General features: G+C 42.4%; 1 protein-coding gene across 3 annotated transcripts in view; it reads right to left on the bottom strand.

Moving 5' to 3' along the window:
* The window catches only part of LOC311026878 (inositol-trisphosphate 3-kinase B-like), a 24390-nt gene extending 10209 nt beyond the window's left edge, over positions 1-14181 (bottom strand). The window contains exons 1-5 of one of the 3 annotated variants that reach the window (XM_084030591.1): positions 13729-14181; positions 9608-9796; positions 9144-9309; positions 7922-8221; positions 6322-7254 (exon numbers count right to left, since the gene is read on the bottom strand). In XM_084030591.1, coding sequence (XP_083886717.1) covers positions 6322-7254; positions 7922-8221; positions 9144-9309; positions 9608-9654 — 1446 coding nt within the window. In that variant the 5' untranslated portion in view covers positions 9655-9796; positions 13729-14181. The remainder of the gene's footprint in view (positions 1-6321; positions 7255-7921; positions 8222-9143; positions 9310-9607; positions 9797-13728) is intronic. The other 2 variants (XM_084030593.1, XM_084030592.1) reach the window with 2 other exon arrangements.

Below are 14181 nucleotides of genomic sequence, written 5' to 3'. Positions count from 1 at the left end.
GAATTTTGCGGTTGAAGGTGTCAATACGTTGTTGTTGTTTTTTACTATTTCAGAAGTTTGGCTCCACAAACAAACGTAAAGAAAAAAAAAAAGATGTATAAATATGCGAGTACAGATGCAAAGCAGGAAACCAGATGTGAAAATCAATAATGCAGATTTGACTTTCCAGCTGAATCAAGCTAATGAAAACACTGCCTATGAAATAAACCGTTAGAAATAAAGTAAAGTCCAATCAGGGGTTCATATAAATCTCTTCTTAAAACCTTTTTTATAGGAAGAGTTTATGATTATTTAATTTGATGCTAGGCTTTTTCGTTGCTCCTTGACCTGTTAATATTTTTTCCTTATTTATTTTATCCTCCAGTGTTTATATTTGATGCTTTCTTGATCCGACTGTTTTATTTATTGTTGCTGTTTTTGGTTTGTTTTTTGTGCTGCTGTTCTGAAAAGCACTTTGTAACTGTGTTAAGAAAAGTGCTATAGAAATAGTTTATTATTATTATTATTATTATTATTATTATTATTATTATATAAGTAGCTCCCTTTGAGTGTTTTAACCCAATTGAATTTAAGGATTAAACCATTTTATAAAATAATCTGCTCAATTTGTTTGGGTTGTCTATGCAAATAAATGCAGTATATAAATAATATAATCTTCCTCCTTTCCAGAAGTAATTTGCTGTTCATTTCTGTATAGTTTGAAAGGAGTCATATAATCGTTTTTTATGATAATTAATGCACCTAAATAAACTTGAAGCCTTAATTTTTCAGTGTGATTTTGTTAAGAAATGGATGTAATTCCTCAAAACTCATCAGCGTCACTGACGTGTTTTACTTCTCAGCCACCTTTGGTTCTTTCGGGGAAAGTAGGTCACGTCTTTTATTTATTATAATGGTGATTTAAAGTGACGGAAAGAAAAAAATAGCATTTTTTCCTTCAATGAGCGAAGTTGGACATTAAAAACTCAAAGTCAGCCTCTCCGTCCGATGACTCACTGACGATCTCTCCTATCTCGATCCCCAGACCAGCTGGATGACAAGGGGAGGGCAGGAAAAACAGTCAAGTTTCCATTGAGATAGTGAGAGAGAGAGAGAGAGAGAGAGAGAGAGAGAGAGAGAGAGAGAGAGAGAGAGAGAGAGAGAGAGAGAGAGAGAGAGAGAGAGAGAGAGAGAGAGAGAGAGGAAATGGTAAGAGAAGGAACTTCTTGCAGACAGGAAGTGGGGGGGGGTTGCCGCTTGCCTCAGCGACAGTATTTTCCACATCCGCCGCTGACTACAAACAAAAGAAAGAAAGAAAAAAGGCCGTGCCCTCTGTAAACAACAGAAAGAGCACGGAGAATAAAAAAGAAGCACTGAGAGTTTCGATTGGCCCCTCCATTAATATCTTCTCCAAACGTGCATAATCATCATATTCATTTCATTTAAGTAGCCACAATGAATATGCACCAACAAATAATCTTGCAAATGTGAAAACATTTTTTTTTTTTTTCTTTTTTAACCAGTAGAACTCGTGTTACATAGGGTAACCAGATAGCACTCATTTGCATGCAATGGGAGGAATGAAAAGAGGCGGAGAGAATGTGGAGGGGGAAGAAGTTGGGGCAAAAGGGTAACTCTGGGTTACAAATGGTGTAAGGAAGGGAAACACTGATGCGTGCTGGTGTTTTTCAACAGAGAAGAGGAAACAACAAGCCTGATATCGCTCACCACAAGGTCCCCTCGCAGATACAAACACTGCAAGTGTCTGAGTCTGCAAAACGCTCAGACTGCACAGACACAGAAATGGATGCTAACGAAACGTGCGTTCGATGCTCGGGAGATTGCACGATAAATCTCTGAGCAACCGTAAAAACCGACTATATGAAGGTAAAAGTGCACACCTAGTGAGATGTTTGTGATGTGGCTGTTTGGTTATGTGACTAAATCCTGCAGTGTGATAAGAAAAAGGCTTGTTTCCAAGCTGAGGTCACTGTATGGAACATTAAAGAGCACATCTCACTTCAGATCTCGCCGCAACTCTGGAACACATGAAGTCGCAACTATCGACCACTATCAGATCGGATTGGATGTGTGAAATGTCGGGTGGATCTCCAGTTTGTGAACTAAATACATGCGTCCCCTTGTTTTCTCTGCACACACACAGTTGCATTCGTGTCTCCAGCAGGGTTTCCCCAGTGTGTGTCTCTGAAATCATGTGAAACCACACTTCACTTCTGCTCTGGGTCCCATGACACGAGCGGAGACTCAACCAAAAAATGTCAGCGTCAGTGCTTGAACCGACTCCCCCTATGGCCAGGGGGGGGATTCGAACATGCACATGCACGCACTCTTACCGGGGGCCTCACACTGAAACACCCAGTGAAGAATTGACCGGTGATTCCCCTCTCACCATTAACTAAGCAGGCACTTTGTAACACACACACTCACGAAAAGTTGAGTTGGACACACACCCACAAACTTACAGACTCTCTGTCTCACTCTCTCTCTCACACACACACACACACACACACGTACAGCTGTGAGAGGGAAACTCAGCTTGACGTCACAGCGTTACTAGGCAACAGGCCGCCGTGGTAGTGAAGATTTTCCACTGCAGAGCAAACACAGTGTGTGTGCGTGTCTCATCGCGCGTGTGCATATGTGTGTGTGTGTGTGTGTGTGTGTGTGTGTGTGCACGCCGACCCACTTGAGTTAAAGATCAGGACATTAAAAAAAAAGGAGTTTTTTTTTTCATCCAGTCCGCTATGAAAACTTCTGTTTTTGGTGTCGGAGAGGAGCTCAGGTTGGAGGTCCATACGCTCGGACCCTGGAAACGGGATGTGAGTCGGTGGTTAGAGCTCAGACTGTGTGACTATGTGGCATGTACAGAGGGCGTGGCGGGCCGTTAGCATACGTGAGTGCGTGTCTCACCTTGCGGGTGCAGCCTGCATTCCTGTTTATATAATGGATATAGAGCGACAGGTGTATGGGAATGTGTCCCCGGCTTTACGTCCACGTATCTCTGCATGGAAAAATAATTTGCTGAGCATCTAATTTGTTCTCAAATCTCATCAAATCCGTGGGAAAATAGCTAATAATGTGACTTTCAATCACTCTCTATTGACAAAGACAGAGAACAGCATCAAATCGCCATACTTGAGAGGCAAGAAGCTGCAAATGTTTGGCATTTGTGCTCAATAATTTAATAATAAGATAATTAGGATGAATCTAATAACATAATTAGATCATCTTCTGTAGATGATTGGTTGTTAGACTCATTTTTATACTAATGAAGTGAGGTGATTGAATTGTATGAGCAAGTACACTTCTGCTCACGTGTTTTATCTACAAAATCTTTTTTGCAAGCGTACAGCTCAGTTTTCCATTCCCATGTGGGTTCATCTGTGGCTATTTAGGTAGAAACGGCTCTGAAGGGGGCGTGGAGCCGATGCTTTTAGATAAAAATGATACACGACAGCAAACAAGCAGGTGTGACCTCAGCAAAGACACAACTCTGCTGCTGGTCTTCTCCACGGAAAAGAATCAGAGATAGCGATATATCTATAACAGGTGGCCCTTTATAGGAAAACACTGGCAGCACATATGTGCCTTCTAACCTTGGAGAGATGCCCGACAGCCAAGAGATCAGCCAAATAGTGTCTATACATGGCTCTGTTCGGATCCCAGCTTGTATTAAAAAAAAAAAAAGGAGTTGATGTCATCCAAAAGCTGACGACCGCAGCGAAGCAGATGTGACAGAAAACGTAAAGGTCACGCTTACTTGTGGGATTAACACAAAGATGGAGCATTAATTAATTCAAAAGGGCAGATTCAGTCGTCAGGGTTAAAAAAGCTCAGAACTGTAGAGAGAGCGCTGGTGTTATTTCTTTCTGTCCAACCACAGAGCTGCACTTATACATCATACATCTGTGTGTTTCCCCCCGGATGATTGATGTCCTTAAAGAGCCGTGTTCAATGTTAAATGCCAAATAAAGTCAAGTCCCGGAATAACGAGCGTTCGCCTCGACGTCAAGACGAATATCCTACAACTTTTCCTCTCGTGCTCTCATTCCCTCATCTCTGTTCTTCCCTGTTTCTTCCTCCCTCTCTCTCTCACACTCCTCTTCACTGTGTCCCTCTCCTCTTTCCTACTCGCCTCCCACACACACACACACACATAGCAGGCATGCTCTATGTGTTTCTGCATGTTTCACACACCGGGTTTCCTACAGACTGCAGGTCCGGAGCCGTGACAGGCTAAAGACGATACAGACGTGATTAAAGTTGTTTGACATCTTTGTGCTGCAATGAGGAGAATCCAGACTTTTACAAGCAACTATAACCTTCTCCAGTCAGCTGCAACTTCCAGGAGGAGTTTCTCTTCACTTTGTCTGAATGACGCAAAAAAAACACATTGACCGGAAATATGCAAAGATCAATACAAACACTATTCAAATCCATCAGCCAAATTCATTTAAACAAATAGCTCTGAATCCGTGTCATCTGGTGCTGAGGGAGGGGTCATTTGTTTAAATATGCAAGAAAACTTCATCATACATGACCTGGAGTCTCATTAATCATAGGAATATTATTATATTGTTGTGTTGCTGCTTCCTCTCATAATGGAAGCAAACGTGGAAAATTAGGTTTCATTGATGAGCAGGACCTCCACTATATCCAATACACAGCTCATATATGAATCGTGATAATTCACCTGAGAAGAAGTAACTATGAGTTCATCCTTGCTTAAAGGGACAGCTCGTCAAATACATCGACGGTTGGTCAGCGCTAGTCATCAACCACACTCTTTTCATAAACCTGAGTCAGTGGTTTTGTTGCCTGAACCTCACTTCCTGTGAAGTTTATTTTGAAAATACATTAAGCATGTAACGAGGTTATAAAGACACAGCCGTCCCTGATCACAAAACGTTATAGTTTGATGCTGAGGGCCACTGACGTCACGTTGAAAACATGTTGGAAATTATGATCCACAGACCTTCTTATAAGGATTATTGCTTTTAGCAACACAGTGCCTCATATTCCATTATATTGGAGAGAAGGCAAAACTTAAAAAATAAATAATGTGCTACAAGATTTCAGAAGTCCTGCAGAAAAAAGGGACACTTTGGTTTTTTTTTGTTATACAATCCTTCGTTAAGTCGTGTTTCAAAGCAGAAGTGAAATGGCCCTGTGAACTCCTGGCTACAAATAAAATCACATCCACCCACCCACCTACACCCACCTACACACACACACACACACACACACACACACACACACACACACACACACACACACACACACACACACACACACACACACACACACACACACACACACACACACACACAAACCCAAACAGGCCTCAGCCTCCTCTTTGAACGCCATCCAAACGCAGGCAGAGCCTAAGTGTGTGTGACTGGCAAAATTCTGCTGCTTTCCCTTTTTCTTTTACCCATGCTTTCTCTCTCTCTCTCTCTCTCTCTCTCTCTCTCTCTCTCTCTCTCTCTCTCTCTCTCTCTCTCTCTCTCTCTCTCTCTCTCTCTCTCTCTCTCTCTCTCTCTCTCACACACACACACACACACACACAAATTGCCCACAAACTAAAAACACCCCTGCACACACACACACACACACACACACAGGTCGGGCACAGAGCTAGCTTTGTTTCTGTGAATGTCAACCATTACTCAGGCGGAGAGCTCCGGCCAATTTGACACAGGAGCACCCAGCAACATGCACGGGCACATTCAAAACACACACACACACACACACACACACACACACACACACACACACACACACACACACACACACACACACACACACACACACACACACACACACACACACACACACACACACACACACACACACACACACACACACGTTGAGGCACAATTGTTAACGGAGACCAACGTCGAGACAAACTCAGATCTGGCAAAATGAGTTGCAACAAATAAGCTGCCCACAAGTTATGTTTTGTCAAAGTTTTCAGACAATTTAAATATTATTGGCTAATTAGTACCGCACCAAATTGCTTCCTTATCATCCACAAACCAATCTATGTACCAGATGTTGAGATGTTTCACAGGACAGGTCAGATGTTTGACCTTTCGTGGCACGAGAGGAAAAGTCGGTTGATTATCAAAGTCTGTAGCCTCAGGTGACACTTTCAAATCCCTCGACTTTCCCCACATCATCTATTTTTCTCACGCATGAATGATTTTTGGCAAATGCATTTTCCAAAGGTCAATGTCACTCAAAACACCACATGGTCTCTACTGAACTTGCACGTTAAATTGTTGACACACACGCCAGCAGACGCTTGGCTCTACTTACTGCTTTCTGCTGAGACGTGAGGGCTGCAGGGTTGAGAAGCTGCTCCCCTTTCTCCGTATCGCTGGAAATATCCTCCTCCGACTCCTCCCAGGACGAGGAGAAGCCGGCCGAGGAGGCGGAGGACGACGACAGCTTCCTGAGGGAGCGCATTGAGGAGTTGGACCCAGGGACGGGGCTCGAACTGGGGCTCGACGGGCAGCCCGGTCCCTGGTCTGTCCCGGAGCCTCCGGAAGTTTGAGGCCCGCTTTCCAGACAGTCAGTTATGATGACGGCGGGGATGGAGGGAGGGATGCAAGGAGAATGGTTGGAGGCTTGACTGCTATTCAGCACACAAGGGGAGCTCTCGCTGCTTTGTCCCCGACGCAAAGCATCGGTTTCTGGGTCGACCTCCAACCCGGTTCCCTCAGTCATCTCAAGACCTGACCGGTTCTCCTTCTCGGCTCTCACTTCTCTCTCTGTCCATTCAGCTCCCAACATTTGATTGTTTTCTACCTCCAATTCATCTTTTTGTCGTTCTCCTGTTTTCTCTCCCTCTGTTGTTGCACCTGGGTTGAATGTCTCAGGGGAATCCTGTCTCATTAGTCCATCCGAACAGGGAGTTTGCATTGTTGTTTTGGAATGGCGGCCGTTTTGACCGATCAGTGTCTTGTTTTCTGTGTTGTCACCATTTTCATCTTCTCTCCTTCCTCCTCTCCTCTCTCCTTCCATAGTTTCCTCCTCCCGACCTCTTCCATTCTGGACCACAGAGGGAACTTTGCTCTCCTGCGGGTGGGTCATTGGGCAGTCCAGGCCGGTGTTTTGGGAGCTGGGATGTGAAGGGCTTTGGCCCGTCGCTCGTCTTGGAGACCGAGGGCTGCGCTGGAGTTCAGTGTTGAGCACTTGGGCACGGATTCCGGAAATGTGGGCCTCAAAAATGCCCACTTTTCCCCTGACCTGGAAGACAGAAGAAATGAAGGGCTAAATGCAACTTAAAATGTAAAATATTTCCTTTTCCTTTATTTATTTCTTATTTGTTAGGTGCTTTTCATTTCACGGGTGCACTGAGATCAGCAAAAACCTTTGAAACGGCAAAATATCATCACAATGTCTACCAATATTACAGGTAATAACAGGGGTTTTCCTATATTTGTCTTTAAACACACTGAACTGAAAAATGCTGGCTGACTTTCAACTAAATGCAAAGAAGAAAAAGAGTAACTAAGCACTTAATTGAACACAGTTTTGTGTGGAGTGATGATCAAAATTGTCTGGATTGATATTAAACCTGATCATGACACGCTGGTTCATCTTTAGCTTAATTAACGCATATTAATTTACATTTTACAACAGCACAAGGCAACTTGATGACATGATGATGGTATGAAAAGCAAATTGGAAATTAATTAGCAAGAAACAAAATGAATCTAACAAACATTCTCAAATTCTCTTTCTGGAAGCACAATTTCCCAGTTGCATCATAAAGACATAGAAGATCACGGTGAGCATTTCTTACAGGCATTGTCCTGACTTGCCCAACAAACTGAGTCAATTCTCCAGTGTTTTTTACATGGTGACTCTATATTGTTGAATAAATACAGAGGAACCAAACGTGTAAAATCACCTCGACGTTCTGCAGCTCTCTGTGTATCTGCAGCAGCTGTGCTTGGCGTCTCCTCTCCTCTCGCCTCTCTCCTCCTCCTCCTCCTCCTCCTCCCGTCTCTCCTCCCCTCTCCTCCTGCCCCTCGCCTTCCCTTCTCTCCTCACCGCCGGGCGAGCTCAGGCGTCGGACCCGCTGGCCCACATTGACCCCGAGGAGCTCCGGGCTTCGCGGCGAGGGGGGGCGAGCGCGGGGGGTGGGGCTGGGGGAGAGCGAGTTGGAAGTGGGGAAGACGAAGGTTCGATCCGGGGTCCGAGGGCTCGTCTGGGATCGGACATGCAAGATATAGATCATCAGAGTCACATGGTCAGTGTGCTGACTCAGTATAATATAAGGACGCTTGGTTTCTGCATCATCAGGAGAAATCAGCATGTAAATGCATGTTTCAATCAGTGGTAATAAGCGTTATTAGTATTATTAGCCTGTAAATCAGCCATGCTATGATAATGAATGGTCGAGACAAGCCTGCACAAATGCCGGTTTGCACACTTTTGCACAGGACGCGGTTTGAACCGTAGTTATTAACCAAACAAACTGACCTCATTCATTCCAAACAGGTTAAGTGTGAAAGTTTCATCTAAAGTTTGCTAACTTTTGAGTGAACATTCGTAACTTCATCTCTTTTACCTACTACTTATTATTTTGATGATTTATTTATTCTTGCATTTTGAACTGTATTTTAATATGTGGATGTCTTTTTACTATTTCTTAAATGTCATAAATGCTGTTTTATTATTTGTTTTTGTTTCCTATCTATATTCTGTGACTGTGTTCTCTTCCTGTAAAGCACATTGAATTTCATACTGTATGAAATGGGCTATAAAATACATTTGCCTTGCCTTAACATGACCCCACTATAAGCCGCCAGTCATACCAGACCAAGTAAGGCTGTAGAATGTGTAATGAAGTGAGAACGGGTGTGTTTTAATTTCATAATGAGTTTGTAAGACAATAGATGTGATTTCTTTTTCGTTTTATAGTCGTTCATTAAAGGGCAGTGTCCTGAAACTGCTTATTATGTAGAAGATTAATTATGTGTTCCCTTTAATTTGCACTAAGTTGAATGTTTTTGTTTATGTGCTGTTGAGAATAAAATGAATCATATAATTCAGTTTTTTTGTTGCTTTAAGAATCGTGGTGAACATAGAAATGGTGTTTTCAGATTGAGCTCCGGCCGCTGAGTTACCTTCGGGCTGGTTGGGCTGTAGAGACCTCCACCCGGCGACCCCCCACCTAGTAACTGACAGTAGGTGCTCCGATCTGGAACCGGCAGCACCGGTCGGCCGACTGGACTGGTTCTAGTTCGAGAGGTGGTACTGGAAGAGCCTGGCTGGGTGTGAAACTGATTACTGCTGCAGAGAGGAAGGAGAGCGTTGGTTGGTTTGTGTGCTATAATTATCAGAAAAGTTACATTTTCATTACAGGAGAAACATGAATAATGTGCGTATGATGAATATAGCCATGGGCAATATGACTGAATTGTTCTGTAATGCATAGAAATAAAGAGCAATCTTAACAGTCCAGTTTCTCTGGTTCTCAGCTGCAACCAACAATACTGACCAAACATGTTTAAAGTATGCGTTTCCTCTACAGCTCTTCAAGAAAACCGGGGTAGGGTATCGCACCAAAAGCCAAAAAAAACACACTGACCTGTTCATGACTCCGAGGCCGTTCAGGTTCAGGGCAGACGCTGCCATCCCCGCGGCCAGGCCAGGGGCTTTGAGTGTCGGGTACACATCTGACAAATCTCCCCTGGAGCTGCAGGGAGGTCCGGAGAACAGCTTTTCAGTGTTTCATCGGCATCCAGGCAGCTGCAGCGCCACGCTGCTAGGAGCACTACTGAAAAAGAAGAAAAAAAAGGTGTGTCTAACCATATAATTATTAAAAAAATCAAAGGGCAATCTAAATAAAGCCCCCATTTCAAAAAGGACAGCCGCTGGAAAAATGTAATTTTCCATTCCTGGAAAGTCATCCCTAAGTGCGTCATGGACAAAGAGATTATTCATGTAGTCCTGCTGTTAACTCAAAATAAAAGATATCATTGTTCCAGCTGGGATTAATACTAATGAAAGAAAAGGGGGAGACAGAAGAAAGTTAGGAAGGAAAATAATTTGCCTCGTCTTCTGTTAATGTTTCATTAAAGCTCCGTTTATTTTTTAAATTGAATCAAAGAGCTGTTTTTTATTCTTAATGTTGGTACAATCCTCCTCTCCTGCTAAACTGCTAGTAAATCTACTGTTCAAGCCTTTTCAGAGCTGCATCCAACAACGTCTTTGTTCTAAAGGTTCAGCCGGACGAACTGCCACGAGATGGTTTTTTTTTGCTTTTTTTGTAGGAAACAAGCCTTCACAAAGCAAAAGCACTCATTTTAGCTCCAAAATCTCCACTAACGATAACAGCCAAATACAGTTGTTATTAAATCATCATTTAATGAGTTTAAACTCCAAACAAGCGCGACGTGTATTCTCACGTCAACGCAAGTCGACTGAAATACGCTATGCAAATGAGTGTGCAACAGGAGTCCACGACTGGGATTTGATGCACGGCGGTCGGATTGCGCAACGCTTGCAGAAACGTCCCGATTTCACAACGGACGGATTTTGCGGATGTTTTAAATTTGGCGAAACTTTTTTTTTTTTTTTCAAGCTTTAAAACGCCAAATGTGGGGATATCCACAACTCCAGCAGCTTGTGTTTGATTCGGATAAGTTGGCTGATCCACAGTCTGCTTTGTATAACGTGTGAGATAAGAAGGTGTCTGGACTACATGCAAATATATATATTTATATATATATATATATATATATATATATATGAAATACCAAATGCCATGTGCTCATTTAATACAAGAATGGATGAGAACATGAATCATAAACGTCGAGTCATGTTTCATTTCATACGGCAGTAAATTATCTATAGTGAACTGCAGGGAAAGAATTGTGCAATATTACATTTCATTTGCATGTGCAATGTTACTAACCCTAACTTTTTATTACTTTTTCATATCATTGGCAATATTATACTCTTTTATCCTTCTATAGTGTATACTTTTAACCTTTTTGAATTCTCACGTTGACATTGCTTTTTATATTTTAGTTCTATTTAACTATCTTATTGCTATTCTGTTTTGTGGCTGGTGTTCATATCACCTCGTACACCTCGTGTACTTTTCTTTCTTTTTCTTTATCACACCATGTAATCGCCTCCGTCTTCTACAGAACAGTCAGCAAAACTAAACTTGACAACAAATACTTTTCAGTCCGGTTCTGGGACTCGTTCAAGCATACCAATGTTCCCGTCGCCGTGTGCCGAGCTGCCAAAAAACAAACTGCCTTAAGACATCGGGTCATGAACTACGGGGTAAACATGGGATTTCCTTGTTGGGCAGTGACGCAGTAAGAGAGAGGCAGGAAATAATCTCCAGCAGAGACCAGTAGCCTTTTTTTTTATACACACTGTATAATCACTTCTGCTTATTGGACACTAAGATTCAGGTCTAGTGTAGATTAAAGAAGAGAAATGGGGAGGAAAGAGTAAAATGCAGGAGAAAGACCAAGAGAATGGAAGCAGAGTGAGGAGGAACAGAGATGTTTACAGGCTATTTTGGTTTGGTTGTCTATTCTGACTCTTTCATGCAGAAGTAGCAGATTTACTCACTCAGTCGCTGTAATGAAGCAACACTTGGCGGCGGGAACCACTTTCACACTACATATTGAACATCCTGAGCTGCATCCCAAATATATATATATATTTTTAGGGTCTTTTTGCACTAAAGGACAGCTTTGGAAGGAAGTTTCAGATATGAAAAGTATGAAAAGGTACAAAAAAAGACAGAAGATTTTGGCTGATTCGACTCTTCTGAGGTCAATCTCACGTTTAAAGAGAACGGTAGGACGTCACGTCAGATTAAACGCAGATATGTCTTGGGAGAAATTCAGCAAAAAATAGAAGGAGAGCCATTACACAACACGTACATGGTCTCCTCGATCCCACTCTGACACCCACTCGTCTCCGCCTCCCTTACAGAGAATATCGTCCAAAAACGCCACGCGTCAGCAGTAAAATATATTTATAGCCAACTCTCCATGAGCACCACTTTGTTGAAATTGCAAACATTTTAGGATGTCACATTAGTGCCAATTAACAACAGTCTAGTGAAGCGACTTTGTGCTGACGGGCCATAACTGTGATTTTTTTTAGCAACTAACACAACAAACACCGGCGGTGGTGATTAGTCTGGTATGAAAGCACCTCTGAATGGCGTCTGTGATGTCAGAGCGAGTGGGACGGCATGAGGATTCAAACTGTCCACCTGCCCACACGGGTGGGCAACAAACCTACACGCAGAGAGTTAAAGATGCTGAATGTTTCTTGGATTTTACAAAGCAGATGGCAGGTGAGGGAACTATGACGATATGAAATACATAAAGTTGGAATATTTTGTTTTCAATCCTCCTGTTTATTCTTATTTAAATGCATCAGTAATCACTTTCGATCAGCTGCAATGATTTACATTATAAATCATAAAGGACAAGACATTTGGAAAATGATTCCAACTTTATGGGCGACCCTATATATGATTTTTTTGTTAATTATTTTTGCATCATTACAATGTAACTTTACTGTCATAAGACAAAAACATTTGTTAGTTAATCCACGTCTCTTCAATGGAATTTCCTTGAAAATGTGCTATCTCAAAATCAATATCATAATCTGAAACTACTTTGCTTCTTGCAGATGGGACACTCGAAGCAGAGAACCATACTCAAACCTTAATGAAACCCAAGAGGCCCCAAGAAGGCCTCGAGGGGAACCTCAACAAAAGATGATCAACAACTCTATTTTAATGATTGTTTATTCATTGAAGTAATCTAAGCAGAATAATGGACTGTTTCTATTAATCCGATGTGAGGTTTTGCTGCATTTCCTCGTCAACGTTAACTGAACGCTCATATATAATTAATAAGTGCCGGGTTCTGATAACTGATCCCACTTCAGATCTGGTTCCAAGCTGGTAAAATAATGACTGAAGCCCCGAGTCTGACACATGTGTCGTCTCCTCCTGCTGTCGTTTCACGAGTAAACAGTGACATGCAAAATGTCCGGCAGTTGATGAGCAAATTTGTACAAAATCTGGAAAAACCTGTGTTTCAGTTATTTCAGATGTCAGTTTTTGAGTTGCATTTGTTCAAGCATAAGTATTTTAATAAAAAAATACAGCTGTTGGAAGCTTACATGGATTTGGAAAGGCATTTGAAATGATCCTCCTTTTAATAAGTGGGTTCAATTCTGGATTCAGGTGCTATAATAAGTAATATAAGTAATATTCAAGTAGTCTGAACTGTCAAACCCCTAAATGTTGTATTTATATATTTCTGTCTATTTTATTTGACTTTATATTGTGTATTTGTCCAGCATCTAATGTTAAGTGTCTATGAACCGAAACAATGTGCTGTATAAGTCATATGAATGACTATTATTACGACAGAAAATAAGTATGTTGTATTGTACATTGGGAGGCTGTTATTTGAAGATGTAACCCTAAAACACGTATTAAGATGTAACTCAAGAAGAATAAAAGCCTCTACTAGTCATGAAGTACATTTTTAATAATAAAAAATAAGGATAGACTTGTTTTAAAACTGCTCAAACAGAATCCAGATGCTTTTCTCTCCATCTCCAGAGGTGGTGACATTAAAAGTGTAGTAAACAACAACAAGGAGCTGCTCGGCTGGAGGTCCGACGTGACAGCAGGCCCCGGTGGTGTCTTACCTCCTCTCCGACGCTCCTCCGAGGGAGTTCCTGCACTTTTAATGGTCCGACCAAGTAGCCCAGAAGAGTCCGGCAGCCGGGAACCGACGAGGACTCGTCTCCGTCCGCGCGTCTCACACACCGAAACGACTCAACCTCCCCGCTCCTCTCTCGCGTTGTGTGCTGGTGCTTTTTTTCTGGTTTCTTCCAACTCGTCCAACGTTGCCGCGGGTCCTTTATGTTGCTTCTTCACCAAAAAGAGAAGAAAAAAATCCTCCTCCTCCTCCTCCTCCACAGAAGAAGAAGATATCACAATGTCTTTCTCTCCCACGCGTGTAGTTTTTTCTTCTCTCTCTCAATGTCTCTCTCTCTCGTTATTTGAGGAAAACTTCTCTCACTTTGCTACATAGTTTCTTCTCTGTTGTCTGTCATGCTGCTGCTGCTCGACACCTCTGCGCTCGTGCTGCTGCAGCG

This window comes from Eutrigla gurnardus (assembly GCF_963514095.1).
Source record: "Eutrigla gurnardus genome assembly, chromosome: 16".
Classification (NCBI taxonomy): domain Eukaryota; kingdom Metazoa; phylum Chordata; class Actinopteri; order Perciformes; family Triglidae; genus Eutrigla; species Eutrigla gurnardus.
The sequence above is the reverse complement of the archived record's forward strand: the minus strand, read 5'-3'. Positions and strand labels throughout refer to the sequence as shown.